Source organism: Artibeus jamaicensis, unplaced genomic scaffold (genome assembly GCF_021234435.1).
Source record: "Artibeus jamaicensis isolate MK-2021 breed Jamaican fruit bat unplaced genomic scaffold, CSHL_Jam_final contig_519, whole genome shotgun sequence".
Lineage (NCBI taxonomy): Eukaryota > Metazoa > Chordata > Mammalia > Chiroptera > Phyllostomidae > Artibeus > Artibeus jamaicensis.
Genome location: NW_026521871.1, coordinates 41,271,448 through 41,296,941, shown reverse-complemented (window position 1 = coordinate 41,296,941; position 25,494 = coordinate 41,271,448). Strand labels below are relative to the sequence as shown.

At 35.9% G+C, this 25,494-nt stretch overlaps 2 protein-coding genes across 6 annotated transcripts in view; one reads left to right on the top strand and one right to left on the bottom strand.

Annotated features, from left to right (window-relative positions):
- Positions 1 to 1,193, bottom strand: part of ZCWPW2 (zinc finger CW-type and PWWP domain containing 2) — a 102,141-nt gene extending 100,948 nt beyond the window's left edge. The window contains exon 1 of the mRNA XM_053669033.1: positions 1,122 to 1,193. The gene's annotated coding sequence lies outside the window, so the exon portion shown is untranslated. The remainder of the gene's footprint in view (positions 1 to 1,121) is intronic.
- Positions 1,194 to 1,628: 435 nt separating this feature from the next.
- AZI2 (5-azacytidine induced 2) lies at positions 1,629 to 25,018 on the top strand. Of its 5 annotated transcripts, none has more exons than XM_037133485.2 (8): positions 1,629 to 1,713; positions 10,063 to 10,283; positions 11,671 to 11,796; positions 12,244 to 12,343; positions 13,397 to 13,545; positions 17,582 to 17,640; positions 21,370 to 21,488; positions 24,359 to 25,018. In XM_037133485.2, exons 2-8 carry the CDS (start codon positions 10,068 to 10,070, stop codon positions 24,760 to 24,762), a joined length of 1,173 nt encoding a protein of 390 aa, XP_036989380.2. In that variant the 5' UTR covers positions 1,629 to 1,713; positions 10,063 to 10,067; the 3' UTR covers positions 24,763 to 25,018. The 5 variants fall into 5 exon arrangements, with proteins under 5 accessions (XP_036989380.2, XP_053525007.1, XP_053525006.1 ...); XM_053669031.1 differs by lacking the exon at positions 1,629 to 1,713 and adding an exon at positions 1,755 to 2,083 and having other exon boundaries at positions 21,370 to 21,492; positions 24,359 to 24,580; XM_053669029.1 differs by lacking the exon at positions 1,629 to 1,713 and adding an exon at positions 1,758 to 2,083.
- The last annotated feature ends 476 nt before the right edge of the window (positions 25,019 to 25,494 follow it).

The following is a 25,494-nucleotide window of genomic DNA, read 5'->3' as shown; positions in this document are numbered from 1 at the left end:
CTACTAGCTAAAACACATGGCTTGGTAGTACACTTTTAATTTTTTCCCACTACCGTGACTGGCTATGGTTTAACCTCAGGAATGAACTAGGTTTGTTTTTAAATTTGTATAGCGCATTATCCAGGCAAACAAACAGGATTGATTCTTGCCCACAATATTAAAAACACTGCTCTCTTCCCTGCCCCAGCCTGAGAAGTCGAGCCAATCAACCTTTCTAAATAATTATATTAATATAGATGTTTAAATACTTTAAACATACCAACTTTAAGGAGTGGTCTTTGTTCATAAGAACTGCGAATTTTCATTTAAATCTAAAACAAAAAGGGAGGCTTAGCAACAATAAAAAATAATGTAAAATAAACCCTAGACTGAATCAATCCTTTGATGACTTGACACTTGGGCTGACGAATTAAAAGGCGATGCAAAAACACCTGCCCACAGAACAATATTTAAGCCTTCATTTGGCGAAAGCACTCCGCAAAGACGTGGCCAGGAGCGTAATTGTTGACAGCTGGTGGTTCATGAGTATAAACTGCTTGTAATTACCTTTTTCTCGGTTACTCCTTTAACCAGAAATAGCCTTAAAACACGAGGGCTCCGTCTGGCTGCGACTTCCAAATACGATAAAAAGACAACTACTCAGAACTCCACAGCTCAGGGATGTCATTAGAAAAAACCAATGGTGGTAACAATTCCAGAGCAGCTGGTACTATCACCAAACTCCAAAGGTGTGCCCTAAATTTAATAAATTTCACATTTTTTAAAGAGTTCTGTGTGGAATAACTATGGGACTTTCTTCAAAGATCGCGCGAGGGTTCGAATTACCCTCCAGGAAACAGAGGAGGGGGCGGGGTATATGGCTCCCCACGTCCGCCCCTAATCTACACACTTGCACCGTGACCGGTTTCCCAGTTCTTCCCAGCAACCGCGAGGGGACCGCGCTGTAAACTAGTAAAGGCGACACCGAGCGGAGCAACACGTAGCACACGCTCTCCGGAACCCTCAACTTCATTCTAAAAGAAAAGGACGCACTAGACTACACCAATAGAGGCCAAGAGACTAACCGCAGCGTCGTCAAATTACGCTCTTACCCAATTCTACCAGCACCCGCTCGAACTCACCGCGTTGCCGCGGTCCCGCCCCGTCCTGCTGCGAAGACTCACGGGACACGTAGTACGCCACGCCCACCTTCTCCCGCTCCCAACCCCGCCCTCCCAAGCTCCGGCTCTCTCCTCCCAGCTCCCCCAGGCCTGACTTCCGGTCTTCTGGCGCGGCCTCGGTTCCGATCTAGAGACTGCGGCAGTCCCTTTTCCGCCTGAGTGCAGCTCTTCCCAACACCCCCTCGACGGGATTCCCCCTCCGCGTCGTGCGATGCGGCCGCGGGCCGGTGCGAGTGCTGAGGAGGCCGGTGGACACGAATCTCGCGCGCGTGGTGCTGGGTAAAGAGGCTGCTCCGGTAGGCGGCTCGAGTCCTTCCCGAACCTCCGGGGCTTGGGCCAGAGATTGGGGCGGAGACGGTCCTAGTGCCGGCGAAGCCAAAGAAATGGGAATCCCTCCGCGGTGTACCCGGGGCGGCTGCCTCGTTTGGAGAACCGACTGTGTCTTCGAGGAAACCGGAAGCTCGTGGTGACCCCTGGCGACCCGGTTTGTTTTCGGTCGGTCTGCGAACATTGGGGAATCGAAACTCGGAGGCCCTACGTAGCTTGTCTCGGGGTGAGTGACTCGCTTGAGCCGGCTTAGAGGCGCGGGCAGTGGCAGGACTAACCGCCGCTGCTCCTGCTGTGCCGGAGACCCGTCATTTTCTCGGACGAACCCGGGCCCCCTCCTTTCACTAGGGAGCGGCCCACTCCCGGCCATTCCGTCCGCCTGCCACCCTCGCACCCTGGCTGTTACAGGCCCATCCTTCACTTCACTTCTCCTTTTCTTCCTGTATTCTGGTTCATGGGGGCGCCTTCGGTTTTATTTCATTCATTGAGTCTGCGTTTATGCCTAAAACGAAAGGGGGGCGCGTGGCTAGGACGGTGCTGCCAGCGGCATCAGAGCAGTGGACATAACCCCCCGTGTTCATTATCGAGGTATAACAGTAGGTATTCGCCGTTTCTCCTGTGTCTAACTTGTGTGTTGTATGGTTTTCTGTCTTTTGACTGCTACTGCGAGGTAGGCTAAGACCCCCTTCCCTCCAACAGGGAACTCGCGTACTCAAAAGTGAGCTAAGATACGAAAACTGCAATACAAATGAAAACACAAATTGCTCCAGGTGTGTTGTGGGAAATAGGCTGATAAAAGACAGTGACGTGGGAGGATGGAAATTGACCCTTGCCTCTTAAACGTACAAGACACTCTCCATGTTTGTAATTTTAAATGGGATTGAGCAAGCTCTCGTGACATAAACAGTTCCAGTTGTCTAAACATGCCATATCTAATTTTCCTAACCTGTTGTGATCACTCACTGCATCATTTGTAAATTAGGAATTGTGCATCCCTCACAGGGTGACTACAAAATGTTAATGTGCTGTTGTTTGTAAGATGGAAACTTGTATACCTATGTAAAGTTTTACCATTAAAGAAACGGTGTAGTGGCATGGGAAATGCACTGGATTGAGTCAGAACATTAACGCAGTATCTGCAGGGTGATTTTTCTACTTTTTCATTTGACACTGTGTACGAGATAAAATCTCTTAATTTCCTCTCTCAAATAGTATTAAGGTTTACTCTTCAAGGTACCTAAGCATAGTTCCTAAGAGTTTGCTAGCTCTGCAGTCAACTGGGTGATTTTCATTCTTAGCTCTCCCATTTTCTAACATTTGCCTATGTCAGAGATATTTATGTAGATTTAATGAATTGTTAAGAATAAATGAAGCCCTGGCTGGTGTAGCTCAGTGGATTGAGTGCTGGCCTTCCAACCAAACAACGGAGGTTGGATTCCCAGTCAGGGCACATGCCTCAGTTGTGGGCCAGTTCCCAGCAGCGGAAGCACGAGAGGCAACCATACATAGATATTTCTCTCCCTCTCTCCTTCCCTTCCCCTCTACCGATATATAAATAAAATCTTAAAAAAATATGAGACAGTTTCTCTTGTAGGCAAAGCATAATGTCTGACATACTTTAAACACTTGGTAAATACTAATTACCAACACAGAACTTTGTCATGATTAATAAAATGATGTTATGAAGTTTTTCACCATCCATGAAGTAACAGCCAAGGTGGAATGTATATTCTTCATTACATTTGTTATATCGCTATTAGAGAATACAGTAATTAATGCTAATGCTAGTAACATTTAGTGTACACAGGTGCTCAGTTACCTTGAGATGTATTACTTCATGAATGAAAAGTAGACTGCTCTTTATAGTATATACTTTATAAACTTGCAAAGTTTATACCCATGTTAACCCCGAAAAAGTCTTATGATTTCCTGGCCATGCACACTGATTTCTGAACTTATGTAGTAAAGTAACTCGTGAGGGTTATGAAAATGAAAATGAAAATAAAGTTTTTCATACTGTGTATGTGATTCTCAGTACATTTTTGGGCATTCACTGAGTTATAGGATGTTCGAGTGCTGAGATACATAGATTGAGGGGCAGTATCTTGAAAAAAGGCACTTGATGATCCCCTCTTTTTGAACTAGTTAGGCCATTCCTGCCCCTAATTATTTTATTAAAAATAGAAAAAGAGGAGTGTTGGTCTATGTGCTTCCATTAAGACTTGATTCCTGCTCCATTGTGTCTTGACTAACCGTATGAAGAGATTCTAGATCTTCAAAAGTAGAAAGATGATAGAAATTCTAAGTAAGACAGTTCAAGAGGCAATGTAGAATAGAAAAAAGAAAGTAACAAACAGGCCTTGATTTAAACTCCGTCTCTCTCCAATACTGCCAGTGTGGTTGTAGGCAAATTTCTGTGACCTCTTTGAGCCTCAGTTTTCTTATCTGTGGTATGATAATACCTTCCTAGCCAAGTTTGGTGTGGATCTGAGGTAATGTGTGTACTGTGTATCTTTGACTCAATTCCTGGCAGAAATGTGAATTCCCTTCCATCTCTTGAGGTTGTCATTCCATATCCAGATGAAATTTTTGCCTTCACAATTTAGGAAGGTGACATCTTAGTGATGTACTTAACTCTCATGTGTTATTGGTGAGAAAATTTAGATCTGGAGAGGTAAATAATCAAGGTATCAGATTGTAAACTAGGATCTGGATTTCTGAATCTCGGGCCAGGGTTCTTTCTACCACTGAGCTTTGCCTTGTCCGGATTATTTGTGGGAAAGTCAGAATCCATGTTATATTGCCTTTCATAATATTTTATTATGAGCATAAATTTGGAAAGCAGCTTATCTGGTTCACATCCCCACTTTGCCACTGATTACTTATGTAGCTGTAATTATTTAATTATTCTCAGTTTGTTTATAAATTAGGAAAATGGTACTTAAGTGGAAAAAAGCATGTAGAAGCACTAGTGCCTGGCATATATGAGCAATGAATGGAAGACAGTATGATGATGAAATATGAGAAGATAATTATGTTTAAAGACCAGGCTGGTATCCAGAGATATTCTATATTTTGTATGTCTCACACCCCAGCATATGTAGCATTTCTCAGCTGAGGGTTCTCTCAGTGTTGACTGCAGTGAAGACTTTATTCTGATTAAATTGTGCCCTTCTTTGCCCATTATTATTGCACTATTGTGATTTATAAGAAATCCATATTTGGTCATTCAGGTAACCAAAGCAATATTTATCACTTTATTTGGAATTCACAGTTCTCTATACCCTTAGAATTTCCTGAATGATAATAGTTATGAGAGCATCTTTTGTCATAATACAAGGGTGGGGAAAAGTAGGTCTGCAGTTTTAATACAAATAAATAATATAATAAGTAAGAATAAACTCTTGCATACTCACAACTATAAACCTACTTTTCTCCACTCCCATATTTGGTCTCATTCTTAATTCCTGGAAATGGGCATCTTGTTACTCATAACAAGCCACTTTCCACCAGCACTAGGTCTGTGTTAATGAGATGACTTTAGGACAACACCTAAGGATGGTGGCTGCTTGCCAGGAGAACCACTCAAGTGGTTAGAGGGTTGGAACTTTCAGTCCACAGACCTCCAAGTAGTGGAGAGGGACTGGAAGTTGAATCAATTGCCAGTGATGTAATCAATATTCCCTATTACGTAATGAAGCCTCTGTGAAAACGCAAACAGGAGGGGGTTTAGAGTTTCCAGGCTGGTTAAGCAGCACACTTCCATGTGTCATTGTGCTCACCCCCCCATCACCCAAACTTCAGGACAGAAGCTCATTTTTTCAGGATCCCACCCTGTGTATCTCTTCATTTAGCTATTGAGTCAAATCCTTTAATTTTTTAAAACAGATAAGCAGTTTTCCTGCTACCATCCAGTGCATCCCATGTCATGTTTATAACTAGAATACATATATAGCATAATGGTATAAAACTTGAAAAAGTTTATATGCAAATAATGTTTTCTTATAGGGAGATACCACCATGTGTAACTTTATGGTGATTCATAAATAAAATAGGCAACAGATGTAAATATATAAAACGGCCTGTATACTAATTTTGTCCTAAAAATGACCAGTTACCATACTGAATAAAGTGTGACATTGTTATAGCAGTATACCTCCTTCCATCTAAGGTACTTAACAGCCTTCCGTAGGGTTCCTAGTTTTTTAGTTCTTGATGAACTTAAGTGTGTGAAAGAGTCATTGGGGAGGGAAAAAAGTATACTAATAGGTTCTGAAACCCAAGGGCTTGTGCTACTTAATTATTGGGCTGGCCAGAAATTTCTTCAGTATTTTCTATAAAGAGACACATTTTTCATTTTCACCAATAACTATTGATTTGGATATTTTGAGTATGTCAACTGTCTCCTGCGTAATATAAAGTTAATTGTTTTCAATGACTTGATTTGATTGTTATCAACTGCAGTTGGCCTACCTGATTATGGAGCATGGTCTCTGAAGAAATCTCCAGCACGAAACTTCGCACACCACTTTTGATACACTTCATCAGTCACAGTGCCTTCTCCGTGCCCTACAAAATCTTTTTTTGCACTTCAGTTGGATTTTTACTTTTCTTGAAATAATAAAGTGTGTTGTCTTCCATCTTCAGTATTAAAATGGCTACACAAAAATTCACCACTTTTGATAAGTTTTTTTTAATGAACGCTGCTATGACAGCTGTCACAATACAATAGAACAAAATAGTTTCCACTGAAGTTGAAGACATCTAAGCACTACCAGAGCCATCTTATGGAAAAAAACAAATGAACTTTTTGGCAACCCAATAATTACCTTGTTTGGGTTAAGGTTCATAACCTTTACAGGTTTCAGTTTTCTTATCTCTGAAATAAGTGTAATAATATTTTCTACCTCATAGGGTCATGATGAAAATTAACTGGGATATTTGTAAAATGCTTAGCACAATACTAATTCATATGGTTTTGAATATATTTTACAAATGTTACTGTATTTTTAGGACTATAAGAAGCAGTGGATCATAAGATGCACCTAAGTTTTAGAGGAAAATAGGAAAAAAATTTTAGAAGCAAAATATGTGATAAAATATTTAATAACATAAATAATATAGGCCACCACCCCCCACCCATAGTGAGTCAGGTAAGCTGCATTCCGACTATAAGACAAACCACCCTTTCCTCCCAGATGGGGGGGGGGGGGGGCGTCTTATAGTCCAAAAATATGGTGTATAAGTATTCTTCACCCTTTTATGTGTCATGTACAGATCTGTCTTAAATTCCACAGAGTAAGAACCAAATTCTGTAGTCATCTCTATATCAAAAAAGAACCATCTCAGAGCCGGCCAGATGGGTCAGTTGATTGGAGCATCCTCTCATATAGCAAAGGGTTGTGGGTTCAATGCCCGGTCAGGACACCTACAGGAGACAACCAATGTCTCTCTCTGTCTCTTGCTCTCCCTCTTTCCCCCTACTTCCCTTGCTTCCTCTCTCTGAAATCAATTGTGTGTGTGTGTGTGTGTGTGTGTGTGTGTGTGTGTGTGTGTGTGTGTGTCTATATCTCCCTTAAAGTGAGGACTTAAAAAAAAAAGCATTTCAGTTAGTCTCCATTCTGTTTTTCTAGTTGTATCTTTTGGTGCTATTTCTTTTTTCATCCTTTCTCCCCACACTCTTTCACACCTTTGAACTTGTCCCCCCTGTTGTAAGATTACAGAGTTAATTTAGAGTCATTTGATCTCTTGTGGTATCTTCTTTGAAAACCACTCTTCTTCTCCATCCCTCTGCCCCCATAGCATTCTGTATTGTTTCAAATAGTACTCACCTTAAAGTGCGTGAACTGTTGGACATCTTTGTAGAGAGCAATTAATGCTTATTTCTTGTTTCTCAGCTGTCTTTTAAAAAATTATTCCAGTTGAATAAATCCTGCCCATTAATATATTATAAATCAAATGTCTAAGACGGGCACAATTTTACTTCTCCCTAGACTAGACTACGTCCTACACTTAATTGTTTACTCTTCTTTTACTTGTTTTTTTTTTTTAAGATTTTATTTATTTATCTTTAGAGGGGAAGGGAAGGAGACAGGGAGAGAAATATCAATGTTGCCTCCCATGTGTCCCCTGCTGGGAACTGGCCTGCAACCCAGGCATGTGCCCGGACTAGGAGTCCAACCGTGATCCTTTGGTTCACACAGGCCCCCGTTCAGTCCACTGAGTTACGCCAGCCAGGGCTTGCTCTGCTTTTAAGACATTATGCATTTGTGAAAGAATCTTATGTGGAGATACGTATATATGCTTGCAGTTTGCAATATGGGAATAACCCATACTTTCCTTTGGAAAGGAAATAAGAGGATTTCAGCCAGGAGCAACATGATTGAAATGATGTTTGCTGTTATTTTGGTATAGCATTGGTCCCAGAGAGAAAACCTTAAGCCTCTTTAGAGGAAAAAACTTAAACTCTTTTTCCATCATTAGGATAAAGTGCAACTTGCACCAGAAGCAGTGTGAGTTAATTCTGGTTATGAGATCTGCCACTCTTGGGGGATATCGTAGGTAGCCTAGTTTTTTTCTTGCTTTCAGATTTCAATGATATACTGGGAAAAACTCCATAGTTTAAAAGCAGGAGTTAGTGAAGATTGATTGAATGGCAAATTTCACCTACTTAGACTTGTAGTATACACATTTACTTTTGCCTACTTTCCCACAATCCATTTAGGAAACAAATTGCTAGACACTTCGATCTCTGACCTTAACTGAAAGCAGTTGAAAGCTTTTAGTTATAAAATCAGAAAACCAAAATCCACAGTTATCGAAAGCCAGACCCCACTTTTCCCCCAAAAAAACACATTTAAAAAAGCCTTTCCTTAGTATTTATGTGGTCTGAAATAAAGCAAAACAAACTTTACAGGCATTGATTGATACAGGGAAGGAGATCAGCAATTTTAGAGAAAAGCAAGCATAGTAAAACATAGATTCTGGACCTGTGTTTACACCTTGACTCTACATTTACTATGTGAATATAGGAAATTACTTAATTTCCTTCCGCATCAGTTTCCTCATCTATAATACTTTTTAGAACAGTGACTGACACTAGTAAGCAATCGAATGTTATTTCAAGCAAGGGATGGCAATAAAAACATTTTTCAGGAATCATCAATACAATGCTCTATTAGGTGTTTTATTTTGAAAGATTGTTTAGGTTCTCTTACGGCCTGCTATATCGCTCTTACCCTGTCTTCCCCATGAGGTCTTAGAAGGTTTCAGCCACTATTTCACCTTCAGGAACATAACTCGGAACTCTCATTGGGGAAGTAATGCTGAACCTAACAACAAAAGTAGATGTACAAAGCGAATATATTGTTCACTGACTGATGAAGTAACTGGTTTCTCTTAGGTTTTAGACTCAGAGTTTCTTTTTCAGTCCTATACTATCCATTCTTCACTCAGTAATCAGTATTTGCCCTAGCTGGTGTAGCTCGTTTGGAGCGTTGTCCCATAAACCAAAGGGCCATGTGTTCGATTCCTGGTCAGGGCACATGCCTGGGTTGCAAGTTTGGTTGCAGGTTGCCCGTAGGGGCATATACAATAGGCAGCTGATTGATGTTTCTCTCCCTCCCACTGTCTCTAAAATCAATGGGCCTGTCCTTGAGTGAGGATAAAAAGAAATTAAACTGCTTAAATAATAATAATATTGAGCATCTTAATCACAATGATGAGTTGTGAACATAGTGATGAGCAAGAACAAACCTAAACCCAGCCCTCACAGAGCTACGGTTCTACTAGCTTTATTTTGGGCAAATTACTTTACTCTCCCAATCCCAACCAAATGTAGATGATACCTACTTCATAGAATTGTATAGGTGAATTTAAATAAGGTAGTATTAAAAGAATGTAAAACATGGTATGGGGCATAGTGGACACTCAGATGCTAATTCCTTTGTCTTCTATTGTGAATGTATAACAAATATAATCCGTTACTGGTATGGAAAGAATATTGTAGAGTATACATTAAAACATCTATAATAATGTAATGAACTATACTCAAAGAATTCTTAAAAATTTATCATTTGGGAAGCTATAAAACTTGCTACTTATATCTAACTAAGTGAAAATGATGAAGAAGAAATACATGACTATAAAGAATTTAAAATCTTTTGTCTTTGATTGAAAATGGTGTTGAAATGGTGTTTCATAACTTTGTAAAATGTACTAGTAGCTTAGATTATGGTTTTATATGCTTTATATATATCAACTCATTTAATAATCTTAAAAGCTCTGTGGAATAGTTGCTGTTATGTCTCGCACTTTATAAACAAGGGAACTGAATCAGAGCGGTTAAGCAGCGTGTCCAATGGCATGCAGACCAGACACTGCAGCAGGAGAGCTTGGATTTGGGGCCCGTCTTCAGGCTTGTGGTTTCAGAGCCCGGGCCCTTAACTCAGTACATATACTGCCTCTAAAAGAAGCAGGAATTTTTAAACATTGCCTTAGTGTTCACGGGATTCTAAATGTTTCTTCTTTGTTTATTTGTTCAATGAGACATTCGTATTTTTTTTCTTTTAAATAGTGGTCATGGATACACTGGTAGAAGATGATATCTGCATTCTGAATCATGAAAAAGCCCACAGGAGAGATACAGTGACTCCAGTCTCAATATATTCAGGAGATGAGTCAGTCGCTTCACATTTTGCCCTTGTCACTGCATATGAAGACATCAAAAAACGACTCAAGGATTCAGAGAAAGAGAACTCTTTCTTAAAGAAAAGAGTAAGATTTTTGGAAGAAAAGGTAAGCATTATCTTCATTATATATTATGACTGAAATTTTAAATATTCTTCTGTCCTGTCTTCCGTGATTACACCACATTTCCAAGAAGAACTCACTTTAATCTGAAACCCTAGGCATTGTCCCCATCAGACTGTGTTTCACATGTCATGGGGCCGTATTTGTGGAATAGGATTTAGCAACTTGGGACTATGCACCAAACATTTTTCTAACTATTTTTCATATTGACTTACCTTTATAACTGTAAGTTTTTTATTCAGCATTTTAAAATCTGAAAAAAAATATGGCTAATAAGGAAATTAAGCATCAAAGGTGGAAGCTCCTGGAACACCGTTCTGTTATTTTTTTATAATGTTTTCACCAGGACTTTCTTCAACATTCTCTTTTGCTTTTTGAACATAGGTAACATGAATAATGACTTTTAAGTAATAAATTTCTTCTCATTACCTTTTTCATAAAGAAGCACAACACTTTTAAATGTAGAATATACAAGCAAGGTAGTTGATTCTCTGTAAGTCATCAGGTCTATTTGGCTTTGTGTATTGGGAAATCTTCCTCACTCATCCATTTATTTTGAGTTTTAAAATTTTCACTTAGTTTGTTTAATCAGAAAGAACAGTATATTCATATTTTATAAATAGCAGCTTCAACAGAGGGCGAAGAAAATGGATTCCATTGCAGCCAAAGAAATGAATTACCCTTTTGTGAAAACTCAAGGATGGACCTTCATAGAGTTTACTTCATTTGGGGGGGAGTAAGAGAAGAGGTGTCCATTGTAAAAATAATCATATTTTCTTTGTATTCATATGAATTTACTTTAAAGGTGATTAAATGAATTTGTGACATACTGGGATAAGTGAGAAAAGGTAACATTTTAGAACTCATAGTTGTGTGATTTTAAAGTTCAGAAGAATATTGTGAGTTAACATTGGAAACTCTGTACTTTCTGACTAACAGTACTATTAATTTCTGTTCTAGAATAATATAGGACTTAATGAACTAACCCATCTATCCCTTAAGAAGTCAAGAACACCTTAACTTGATACTTTTTGTGATAGTGGAAATTAAATATTACTGGCTTGGAAAACACCTAAGAACTATAAAAGAGTGATAACTGTGTTTTAGTATGATAAATTAGTATGTTATAAAACAGATACTGCAAAGGATAAAATAATAAGTAAAAGCATAAAAGACTACTTTTAAAAATATTCTGTACATTTTTGCTTTCTTAATCAGCAAAGCTTGATTGTGTGGAAGTGGAATGTTCAGTTAATTATAGTCCAGGCTTTATCCCTGCATTACAGTGATTAAAGATGTGAAGCCATCAGAAGACTAATTATTTTATGTAGAATACCCTCTGAAGCTTTCTCTTCTGATTTTACACCATTAGCTTATAGGAGCTCGATTAGATGAAGAAACAAGTTCAGTGGGACGAGAACAAGTAAATAAGGCCTATCATGCATATCGAGAGGTTTGCATTGATAGAGATAATTTAAAGAGCAAATTGGATAAAATGGTAAGTTGGTTTGAAATGAATGATATCTATATATTGAAATGAGTTTTCTCATTCAAGAGGTTAAAGTTAGAAATAAAAGAAATACATTGATTCAATTAAAAATTGAAAATATACAGGCTCAAGGCAAAAAGAAAATTTTAACAATATTTGCAACTTATTTGTATAATGATGTTTAGGACTTAAATACATCTAACACCACTAACTTATATTGAAAAAATATGACCTGGTAGAATTTATTAGTGGTTAAACAAATTTTAAAAATGCCAGTGAATAATGTCCTACGTTAGAAAAAGGAAAAAAAAGGAGATTAGTGAAAAACTGAGTTCATTTTCCCACTTTTCTTTAAAAAACTAGAATTGGTTTTTAAACATCTACCTGAAAATTAATATATAATACCAACCTATAGATTTTATTGAATGTAATTTGGCATTTTCCCTTCTTAACTAGAACAAAGACAACTCTGAATCTTTGAAAGTGTTGAATGAACAACTTCAGTCTAAAGAAGTAGAACTCCTCCAGCTAAGGACAGAGGTGGAAACTCAGCAGGGTATGCTACTTACTTGTTATTAATATACTAATAGGATGAACATATTTTTCCCTTTCTATGATATATCCATGATCAGTGTTCTGTATCTGTATATTGAGGCTTTAACTTATTTTTTAATATTTAGGCTTACATTAATTTCTGTGAAGTGTCAGCTCCTTTTAATTTTTCCAAGATATAAATTGCACTATTCCCAGAAAGTAAAGTGGTTTTTATTCAGGGCTAGTTTGTGATGAAGTAAATGAAGAAATGAGTAGAAGCCTGTCCTTGTCTAAACCTCTTGCCCACTGATAAGCCCTGGCTTTTCCTTCCCACTGATATTTTTTCCCCATTGTTAGACACACTGTCAGAGTAGTTACAATAACCTTTTTAATGTCTGAAGGTTATTAAAATGTGCAGATGAGTTGCTGGGGTGAAAAGTTAGGTCTTTGGGATATGAATATTGGCCTATTCACATGAACATTCTGATGAAACAAGCAAAGAAGTAGGCCTAAGAGACCTTTCAATAGCAGATAGAGATGAGATCTCTTGTAGCTGATTGCAGCTTTTTCTAGGTAGACTTAGGAACTAAACCAAGGTAAGTCAGTATCTAGTTATATTAGGGTCTGCTGCAGAAGACTTATAAATAAAATTGTTTTGACATTAATGTTCTAGGTTTAAGTGTAAAACTTTATACTCTGACAGGACCAATTGGAGTGGTTAACTGAGGTTACTCACTTTAACATCACAGCTACAACCTTGACGTATATAAAGATTATTAGTCTGTCTATAATTTGAGCTTAGTGTTATATATTTTGAAGTTCCAGACTGACATACTTGCACTTTAACCTAGACAGAAAATCAGGGATGGGGTGAATAATACATTCTAAAACAAGATTGCTAGATTTTTAAAAATCTCATTAGCATCGATTTTTAAAAATAATTACTGTTTTTTAAAAAGTTAACAATTTTGCATTAGTTTTTCTGTCATCTGTATTTTACTAGCAGAGCCTTTTTAGAATTGCAAGTAATGTAGAAGGCAGAAATTAAAAATTTAATGTCTGGTTTTTTTCCTAGTGATAAGGAATTTAAATCCCCCTTCATCAAACTGGGAGGTGGAAAAGTTGAGCTGCGACCTGAAGATCCATGGTTTGGAACAAGAACTAGAACTGATGAGAGAAGAATGTAACAATCTCAAAATAGAGCTACAAAAAGCCAAACAAACGGTACTGCAGAATTACTAAATTAAGAAATTCAGAATTCTGTGTGCATTGTATGAATGGCTTTTAAGTAGGTATTAAATCAGCTAACAAATTATAACTACTTATTGTTACATTCTCTGATAAACTCACCCCTGTGTTTCCGATTTTTGCTAAAATTTCATATACTGTATACATTTAGAATAATCTTGGAATTCTATAATTTTGTTGTAAAAACTAACTTTTTAAAAGCTTTTTATTAATTTATTAAAGCTATTTCAAACTCCCTTTCCTTCAATTTCCTTAAGTCATTTGTTTTTATATAAGGTTTAAAGAGAACTTGGGTTTTAAATTTCTTATTTTCCTTAATAATTTGATTAATTTAGACACCACAAGAAACAATTTTTAGCATTCTTAAAAAAGAGTTTAAAGAGTCCATTATATTCAGAAGTCTAATATTTGGGGGGGGGCAAGTTTAATTTTTAAGGAATAGCTGACAATTCAAGAATTGGGTTGCAGGGGGTGGTTGGGGACAAAAATGAAAAAACCGTGATGAGCTGCTTAAGTGTGGTTAGCTTAAAGTCATTACTGAAATACAAGTTGCCTGTCTGTCCTCACCAAGCATCCATTTACTTGTATTTTACACTGGGTTCTAACAAGCTTGGATATATGTATGTTTTCAGATGTCATGACAGATAGTGCCAAGGATAAAAAAAAAAGAAGTGATAAGAGAAGCAAGGAAGTGTGAGAGCAAAGCACCAAGTACAAAGTTTAAAATGGTTATTACAAGAAACTTAAAAGCTTAGTAGTCTAGAATCAGATAGCCATTATATACATTATATACAGTCATGTATGTTAAACTAAGGTAACTGGTTAAATAATTATTTCTCAGCCCAACCACTTTGCCCATCACAGCATTCCAGCACCATTGAGAAGCTGTGTCACCTACCCCAGATTCCTCTGGAATGCCACAAACTGAAAGAGAAACTACTTCCAGCACTTATGATGGCCAGCCAGGACTCTGTCGCTGAATTCCAACTGCCCTTATTACATGGAGCTGCTAGTCCTTTCAACTCTAGTGCAGCTTTTATCGAAGGGGACCACTGGTTAAGAATGAGCCAGGCATTAAGAGTAATACAGTACCCTACCTTGTCCTTGACCAGATGGATTCCTCTGAAATGTATGAAGAAGTGGTTTTGGAGCCCCCAACCTTGATGAATGGGAAACACTACAAAAATTACAGTCAACTCCTTTTAGAGTCAAATGTTTTTTGTGATTTTTTCCCCCTGTTTGACACCTCAAGTTGATTTTCTCAGCTCTGAGCCTATGACTATGTACCACAATTCCTTCAAATGCTTCAGCATCCTTTCCCACAAGCCCAGCTGTTCCAGTAGTTCTGTGAGCCTTCTCTTAAAAAGATGTGCTTGCAAGTAAAGGTCTGCACCTTGAAGCTCTGAATTATAATTGTCAGTATATATATATTCTACTTGAAATAATTTGACAGCTTTTATACATAATGGGTATTTCCATATAGAGCAGGAAGCAGTACCATGGAATCATAAAAACTTCTCATAATTGTGGTACTACTTATTAACTACATAACATCAGGAGAGTTAACTGTTCTGAACTTGTTTTCTATAAGCATTAAATATCTATTTTTTCATGAAGATTAAATTAGATAATATATGAAGCAGCACAGAACCTACTACATTCAATAAGTGAATTAAAAAAAAACAGGGTAATTCAGAATAGTGTCTTTTGGGATATATATGTGTGTGTGCATGTGTGTGTATATATATCTGAGTTATAGTTCAGCTCTATTAATTCTTTTCCACTAGATGGTGCTAGGGGATAAATTTGCTTTTAGTTTAATTCATCTGTCATAAATCTCAGAAACAGACCTGAAGGTAGAAGAAAGTTTAGAAATCACTTCAGTCTTTCTGTTGATGAAATTGAGTCCAAGAGACTAAGAAACTTGAAGAGTAAATGGTGAAATGGGAATATTAAAAAAAAAGGGTCCTCACCTTCATAGAAATTTATGTGGCGGGGGGAAGTGAGATTTAAAGTTTAAAATGCTCACAACTAATATAAGAAAATGAACCAGGAAAAGAAAGAGTGGAAATGCTTAATTCATCAAGGGTTCCAGGTTTAAATCTTACCTTGACATTGTGGGATGTCTACTTTTAATTCGTGTTTCAAAAGTGTTGCCAGTCAGAGTCAGCAGTAGAATCAAAAAACAAATCAAAGCTAGAGAAATTCCTGTTCACATTAATAATTTTTCTTATGTCTGCTGTCGACTCATATACAAATACTTTTAAGACAGTACTTTCTGTGAAATATAGAGTGCCATCTGAAATGTGGTAACAGCATCTTACAGGACCTAATAGTGGTTTTTGGTTGGTTGGTTCTTTTAAGTATTTAGTAAGCTCATTTGATTAGTTTGGGTGTTAATGAGGTAAAGGTTCGAGGGTCAGTTCCACTGTGGGCCTTTTAGACTTTCCTGTATACCCAGTATTCCAGCCCTTGGTGCAGTTGATGCTTTGAGGAAAACAGATGGCACTGCCTAGGGAGTGTAGGAAACACTGGGTCAGTAAAATGGAGTTGGTGTAGATGTGCATGGTTCCTAATAACAGCCCATTCACAATGTCCCGTGGTGTCCTGAAGGTTCTGAGAAATCCTCTAGTATAGGAGCCTGTTTACCTTGAGCAATATTTACCAAGATTTTGTAGCCGTCGGCCCATTTATGGGAAACTCCCACATAATATGGCACTGGTTGAGAAACAGATCCATTACTGCCTTTTTAAAACATGGCAAACTGATGACTGGCCAGGAACCAGGTTTTTGAATATTAGAGACAATTCCTTGGTGCTTAATGCTAGTTTACATTAGATTAACTGAACTATTTGGCAGTAGCTGGAAAAACACTTTTCAATCCCAAATGTCAGATTTTTAAAAACTTGGTCTTTAAAAATGAAGGTTTCCATACTACATATGTATATAAGTATACACGAATTTAAATGTATATATTTTTATCAGTGATACAAAGAAGCTAAAAGAGGCTTGATCTGATTTCTTTATCTCCTATGAAGAACAGGAAAGGAAAATGTCCAAGGTCATGTGCTTTGGACCTTGTCTGATCTTAGGCCAGTTCTGTTTCTCTTCTCCCCAAGATACACTTAAATGTTAGTGTTTTTTGTTGGTATTTTCTGAATAATCAAATTCAAAAATGCTCTAACTCCTGTAATAGAAAGAATTTTAAAATTTTCCTCTCCAAAGTTCATAATACTCTTAAAGTCCTTACACAGCCTGTTAAGGTTCCACTTTAAAACATTTAGATTATGTAAATAAGAAACTAATTAAATGTCAGTATTTTAAATTTTGTTCTCAGTTTATTCTGGTCACTTCTGCCAGTTGAATTACCCATGATAGTGATTTTATTTGTTATAGATCCTTAAGTGAGAATGCATTGCGAACCAGTATGTTATAGGGTTGTCTTAAATATATTAAGTCTACTTTTTAATGTCTTTTATAGGTTTCTTTCTGTCATAGCTATAACCTACACCACTAAAAGTTAAAATACATAAAGATTTTATAAACTTTTCTGTATGGAAAGGAAGTTTATGCTGATCTTAAAAAGTAACCTATTATATTTTGGTAGTTTTTAAAAATACCAATAAAAATGAAATAGCAATAAAACTTCCCTTTTTTCATGGAATTCATTCAGATGTACCTTGAGTAAATATTAATTTTATTCTTTGTTACCCTTTTTAGAATATAGGCTATAGATTAATATATTCAGAAATATATTTTGTAAGATTCTAAGTTCTTTTACATGAGAGTAATTCCACTTTTTTTAATTAAAATGTGAATGACTTTAATTGTACTTGAGTTTGAGATATCTTGTACAGGTTTGGAGGTATTTCATTAAAATTGAATATCTATGTGTATATATGCTATACAGTTATAGATGTATTCTACCCATCTGAAACATGTCTCTGGTAATACAAAGTGTACCGAGAGTAAGTGGACTGTAACAACTTTCAAACTTTTTTTAAAATGACAGGATCCATCTCAAGAAGACAATCTGCAGAGCAGAGATCTGCAAAGACTAAGCATTTCAAGGTATGAACATTTTCCATCATTCAAAGGTAATGCATTCTTCTTCCATAGGCCACTTTGTATAGGTACTTAGATTTGTTATGATTTAACCTTAAAAGCAAAGGGGTATTACTTGAGTACTGCATATAATCTCTGACCACAAGATATAAAAATATTTAATTGTTAGTTAACAATAGACTTGAACTTCAGTAGTAGAAAGGTGCATAATGTGATGCCTTAAACATTTTTAAGAATTCACATCAAGAATTTTAAAATATTCAGTAATATTTTAGATAGGATATTACGGAGCTAGAGCTTTGTAGAAGTATTTTGTAATAAATCCTAATTTTGTACATGAAGAATTATGCATTTCCACATACAGCAATGACATTTTGTCTTACGGGTAAACTTAAACAGCCTTAATCTTTGGTATAATATGAATTTTAAGAGAATTATCCTCCTGGGGTAAGGACAAGAGTAGCTATCAGAGTTTGTATGTATTACTTCAAACATTTTCTCAAATATAGATCATTTTTACTTAAGTAACTTAAATATGGTCATTTAAATTACCTGATCATTTTTAGTTTTGCTCTGTTAGCATCCCCTCTCTGCATGGATAGTTCCATCCAGTATAAAATTCTGATTTGACTTCCAAAGTTTACTGACCTAAAGTGAATAATGTGAATTCCTATCAAAAGGATCCATTACGGAAACACCGTACAGCCACTCCTTTCGATCCAGAAATAGGCAGACTTTCAATAGGGACAAGCAGTAAATATTTTAGGCTTTTGTGGAACATACAGTCTCTGCTGCAAATAAATGCCATTTTAACAGTACTTTGATTTTGCTTTCGACTTCTAAATATACAGCAAAAATGTTTTGTCCTTTTATTTTCAACATTGTGTCTAGTACAGTGTCTATTTAAATTACTTCTGAAAGTTGTCTTCTTTGTCACTTTATCTGGCTCATTAGTACTTAAGAATACTTGTGTTCAATAGCATATGACTAAAATAACTATATAAATACCTCAATTAAAAAATATGTGATTGCTAAAAGATGCTAACCATCATCTGAGACTTCAGCAAGTTTTGTTTTGTTTTTTGCTGGTGGAGGGTCTTACTCCAGTTTGTGAAAAACGCAGTATCTGTCAGGCACAATAAAGCAAAGCACAGTAAAATGAGGTATGCCTGTAGTACATGCCAGGGTGTAATACACATAATAGGGGGATAAGTATAGTTTCTCATAGCTTGTTTTCATTGGGTTGCAGTGTAAAGTGACTGCTTGCTGTGTCTTAGAGCCAAAAATGTGTGAAATACTCTCTTTAGGGGAATAACAGTTGACAAAATATACATTTCCAAATCTCTAGCTCTTGGCTAAGGCTATGCCATATTTTCATTTTAGTTCCCCTGGGGATATAATAACTGAGTAAATTTTCAGAAGCTAATGAAAAATATGTATGGCTGAAATAAAAGCTTAGTTAAGTATATTTTTCTTATTCAAGGAATATTTATTTCAATGTTAAAGAGTTAAATGCATAGTGTCAAATAAAAAAACTGGGCTTGCTTTTAGCTGGTGTAGCTCAGTGGGCCTGCAAAGCAAAGGGTTGCCGTTTTGATTCCTAGTCAGGGCATATGCCTGGGTTTTACCAGGGCTATGAATGTGGCCCAACACAGAATCGTAAATTTATTTAAAAAAATTTTTTTTGCTTATCAGTTTTTGTTAATGTTTGTGTATTTAATGCATGGCCCAGAGACACCAAAAGGTTGGATACTACACAGAATTAAAAATAAATTTTCAGCATACCTTCAGGACTATATAGCACTTAATATTAGTTGTAAAGTAACTGCCATTACTTTGCTATCCACAAGAGGGAGAACTTGTACTTAATAACAATTTTAATTTTTACATCTATAGTTTTCAGGTAACATTAAGGGCAAAAGAAAAAGACTAGATATATGTTGAGTCAATATAGTTGTTAGTTTAACCTAATTTATAAGCAGTCTTCATTTTTTTGAATTGCAAAATCTATATTAGACATTGCTTCTAATAACTGTAATCTCTTACTTTACATGCTTACTATTTTGAATGATGAAATATGTTTGATATTCTGATATCTAAACACTTGTATATTTGCTTTTCTTTTCTCCAAGTCAGGTACTGATTTACCATCTCATGCCAATAAAACTATTTGCATGCAGTATTATTCGTATCATGACTGCATGAATTATTAGCACGAGTGCAGTGTTTACACTCACTGCCGTGTTATACGAGTAACTCTGGAAAGCACACCAAATGCCCAAATTGCACCAAGGAACCAACGGCTCTCTTCACACTTCAGACAGGTTCCTATGTGAAACGTGCATTGTAGCACCCATCTCAGATGTTTACAGATGAAATGGAGGGGGTTAACTAACTTTTGTGAAGTAATTATTTCACACGTATCAAAAATCTGCAAAAAGCCTTGTGAGTTTTAGTAGATTACTGGTTAATAAGTAATGTTCACAATAGACGAAAACCTGTAGATTTTTTTCAGAGACAGTATAAAGTTTATTCTGTTACTTCTATTGAAATCACTGTTGTCTGAGTGCATTTGAGGTCTTTTAAGAAAAATGTATGTAAGCTTACATCATTCAAAATAATTCTCTTTTTCAATATATCTGTTGTTTCTGTAATTAAAATAGGATATTAGATTTACTATCGAAAGTATTAGTCCTTAAAGTTTTTTTAAAAGGTTTATATATAGCTCAATAGAAATTAAAGCATGAAGTGTCTTGTCTGTCAATTTTGATTTCATCATTACTAAAATTACACTGATATCTTTACTAGGCAATACTGCTTGTTTGAACACTGTTGTACTGGTTGTTCTTACATCTGATATTCTATGTATTATAGTACAGCAAAGTAAGAATATATATTGGAAGACTTTGACTTACCTAGTTAGCAATTAACCTAAAAAGGAAGAAAATTACAAAATATCCAAATAATGTTTAATGGAAGATGAAACTTATTTAAGAATTACATTTAAAGTAACTAACATTTCTCATATAAATGAAATAATACTTTTAATCATAAAAATGAGAGGAATTTATGACATTTTCATTTCTGTTTCATATAATCTTTTCTCTAGATTCCTTTCCTTTACCAGGAAATCATCTGGTTCGTCATCTCTTGTGCTGTCATGTCACATTGGTTTAGAACCAACAATATGAGACAGCCCAGTCAGACATAAAAGAATGGAATACATGAAACCTAAATTTTATTTTAATGGGGTTTGGGTATACATTCAGCAATTGATACAGCGTCTCTGTTCACAACGTCAAAACAGAATAGTCATAAGTACAAATTTAAGACCCATATATGAATATAACATTAGTCTTGATCAGAGGTGCAAATGAAGAACATACTCCTTACTATTAAATGTATTAACACCATTATATTTTAGTCTATAATAAAATTTCAATTCTGAAATGAGAACCATAGAAACTCTCATTGGTTAGAATACTTTTTATGATAGCCTTCTGTTTAATATAGTTCATTTAGTTGCTATAAATTATGGCAGTTATTATGAATAAGGTCTTTTTAATTGTTATAATGCCCTAATTAAATATATTTCAAGTATTTAATGTTTTACTTTACATAATTTCAAAACTAATTTGAGCAAAAATACAGACATGGTCATTTCTATTTTAAAGTTATTCTCTTCATTAAGAGAATAATAACCATTGACTCTTTTTTTTAAACCTTATATATCAGTGATAACATGCAAAATGCATACTGGGAACTGAAGAGAGAAATGTCTAATCTACATCTGGTGACTCAAGTACAAGCTGAACTACTAAGAAAACTGAAAACCCCAACTGCAATCAAGAAAGGCAAGTCAGTGTTTGCTGGAAACCACGGATTCCAGCCAAACTGCTTGAAGAGCAACTAGCTGTCCTATCTTATCAAAATCTCATCAAATGAGTTTGATAAAGCAAAGTATATGTAGTGTGTTCACAGCCTACCCATTCTCTGCTTTGGCTTCAGTCTCATGCTGGTCAACTTCACACATAAAGGTGTTGCTGATGTGTTTTTTCTTCAGTACTGTATTCTTTTCCCCTTGTGGCTTTTTTTTCTCAGCCAAGTGTTGCTTATGTGTATAAGGCTGAGGTGTTAAGTTTGCTCTAGTTGACCTTTTACCACAACTACTTCATATACTTAAAAAAAAGAAAAGACACCCAAAACTATTTTTCATTACAGAATACACCAAAGACCTAGCTCGAAATTGTTTTGAAAAAGTAACTGATTCATTATTTGGTTATTTCCTTTTTTTGTGAAGTTAATTTTTCTGTCCATAAAGGATAGATTATTTAGAAGAGGGACTAGGTACTTCTCCCTCTTAGCCAAACAGAAATTTTCATTGCTTTGCCTTTCATATTTAACCGCTTGGCTGACAAAACATTTTGCATTTTGTGTTAACTAGTGCTGGTTACTTTGTCAAAGCTAATTTTATACCTCAGAGAAAAATCAGTGCATTTATACCTTTTATTTCATAATAGTTGTATTTCTGAAAAGTTGTGTAATTTTTAAGTGCCCCCAAACCTACTTTTTAAAGTAGTAAGATGTGATTTTTTATAAAAAATAATCACCAGTTTAAAACTGTTTATTTGTATCTCAGATTGTCCCTAAAGAGTGCAAAAAAGAATTGTACTTACAGTTCTCAGTAGTATACATTAGTGGAGGGAAATTTTGCACATTAGGAAGGAAAGTTAAATTCAGAATTCCTTTCATTTTTCTACAGTTAGTCGTTATGAAGCAGACAAAATAACATGGTGCTTTGGCAGCCATTGACTTAATTTCTGATTCATTTTTTCCTTGAGTTTTACAGTGGCCAGGGTTACATATAAGGTAATACCAGTTGATGGTAGAAATAAGATTGCCCTTGAAAGGGACTCATACAGTAATTTTGCAGTGAGTATTCTGTGTGGCTCTTCATTTATATAAAATAACTGCCAAATAATAATATAGAGCAAATGCTCTTTCCATATTTAGAAATGGTTCATTCCCATGTCCTTTCTGTGCTGATGAATGATACATATTTAGACCTTTGGAGCATAAGTTTTCTAAAACATTTCCTACGACAGTGTCAGGTTCAAGTCCACCCCTCCTCACTCAGCACTCAATGCTTTGAGAAGCAGTCAGCAACAAGTCTAGATCACCTTTTCCCCTGACCTACAATATCACCCTGCCCTACAATAAAGCTAAACAATGGTATTTCCAATTCTCCCAAACGCTTGTCTCTCCTGAGCTTATTTTACAATGTGGTTCAGTCGCTTTCTTCTAAAACTACAGAGTCAAGCTGCAGTTGGAATTGCTATCCTTTTTGAACTTGGGATAAATTTGTCTTTTCTACCCTTGCTGAATTGAAGGAGGAAAAGCTCAAACTACCAGCTTGTTGGCAGTGGCTAAACAATGGCTTTAGAACAGTCTGTTTTCTAAGCCATTACATGTGTACTGAAGACATTTTTTGTGTGTTATTTTCTTTTTTACTTGATCTATATTGTGGCCATGGCCGAATGTACATTTACCATTATATGTGTTTCATAAGACATAGGATTATTTTGTAGCTTTTATTTAAACTGTTTTCTTCATAAAGGCCTGAATAAATATTATTTGTATCTCACCAATTCACAATATAATTCTTTCTGAAAAAAATTTACTTTTGGATCACCTATGGAAAAATATTTGAATAAGTAAAGGAATATGATATTTAACAAAAAACATTACTAAAACTTAGGAACAGCTTTCTTAGTCTAATCCACTGAAGTAAATAGCCTGGAAGCCACCTCTAGCCACACCCTTAAGAGCCAAGAACATGATCTTTTCTTGTATTGGGTTGGCCAAAAGTTTGTTTGTTTTTTTCTGTACAATGGTTCTAGCAGTGTTTAGTTGTCTTTAACTTCATTCAACACAATTTTGTTAGACTATATTGTGACAGCAATCATATCGGTGTGCATTTAAAAAAAGAAACTCAAAATTGGTGAATTTTTGTACATCCATTTTAATACTGAAGATGGAAGAAAATAGGCAACTTTTTATCTCAAGAAAAGTAAAAACAACTGAAAGGAAAAAAAAAAGACTTGTATAGTGTATAGAGAAGGTGCTGTGATTGATCAAAACATTTCAAAAGTGGTTTGCAAAGTTTCTTGGTACTATTGACGTTTTGGCCAAATCTTTGCTGTGGGCCTGTCTTGTGCATTGGAAGATGTTTAGCAGCACCCCTGGCTTCTACCCACTAGAAGCCAATAGCAGGAGATAGGTGACATACTCAAAATATCCAGATCAATAAAGTTATTGGTGAAAATGAAAAAATGTGTTTTCTATTTTATGGAAAAAACTAAATAGACTTTTTGGTCAACCTAGTATTTTAACTTGATTAGTTTCTAACTTTTTAAAAATTTTAAATTCTTCATTTTATAACTCAGCGATACAGATGGACAGGATTACTATGCTGTGTCCATTTTGCAAATGAGGAAAGCAATACCTGGGGCAGACAGTGCCTTTCATGTCAGTATAGCTGATCCAATATTGGAACTGAGATCATTTGTCCTCTAGTCACACTGCCCAATGATTACACTTGTTTGGGAGTGTTAACTTTATTTCCAGTTATAAGTCAACCAAATTAATATATTGTTACATGTTTTTATGATCACAAATGCCTTGACAACTGACATTTGGCCTGTACTTTTTTTTTTTTTTTTAGCCTGTGCTCCTGTAGGATGCATGGACGACCTTGGGAAAGACAGCACAAAACTGCACTTGACGAATTTCACTGTAACGTACAAAAGACACCCCACTCTCTCACCAAACAGCAAAACTCCTGGTAAAGGGGAAGATGTATTACAAAGAGATGTGAAAGGTTTATCAGAGAAAGCAGTTCTCCAATCATGGACAGATAATGAGCGACCCATTCCTCATGACTGTACAAACTTTCAGGAACACAACTCTTTCGGCAGAAGTTCTCTGGAAGATAATTCGTGGGTATTCCCAAGCCCTCCTAAATCAAGTGAGTCAGCATTTGGGGAAACTAAAAATAAAACTTTGCCTTTACCCATCCTACCGCATTACTTGGATCAACATAATCAAAACTGCCTTTATAAGAACTAATTCTGAAGACATTCATGATTTGGTAATGAGGTTGCTGTACCTCCTGCAATAGTTCTCTTGAGAAATTATTTAATAAACTGAAAGTGGGTTTTGATTAAAATTTTGCAGGGTTCTTCGATGTATACATTTGCACATACTGTACCATATTATGTAGCTGATTTTCCAGTATGGAAGAGCAACACTCCAGCTTCTATTCTGGCTAAGAACCAGATATATGCTAATAATAAACTAATAAACAAGGTGTTTCAAAAAGACAGTTCTAACTTGATGATGATTATAAACTTCTGCCTCTCACATAAAGAATGGAATTGAAAGTTTTTAGACACGGTTTACAAAGCATGTGAAATGCCTAAACTGTTGTTCATTAAAAATAGAGGAAGCCATTAACATTAGAAAAAATGGTAAGTTGCATAAAGGAGCAAATGGCAATGCGAACAGCTTATATTTCTGTTGACTTATAGTGCATAAAGAATAAAAATACAGTGGAATAATAGTATGTAGGTTATTCCATCTCTATATGCTATTGTGTTTCAAAGTTTTAAATCATTTTTAATCACAATGTTATTAATTAAATTTAGAATTGCAATTTGAACCTTAAAACTTGAAGCAACCTGATAATTGAAGCCAACTTTGTCCCAGTATATCCCTCAAGTCCTAATTGAAAAGTGACTAAATAGTAGAAAATCTATGTGGTGTGTGAATAAACCATTATAACCCTATACATCAACCAAT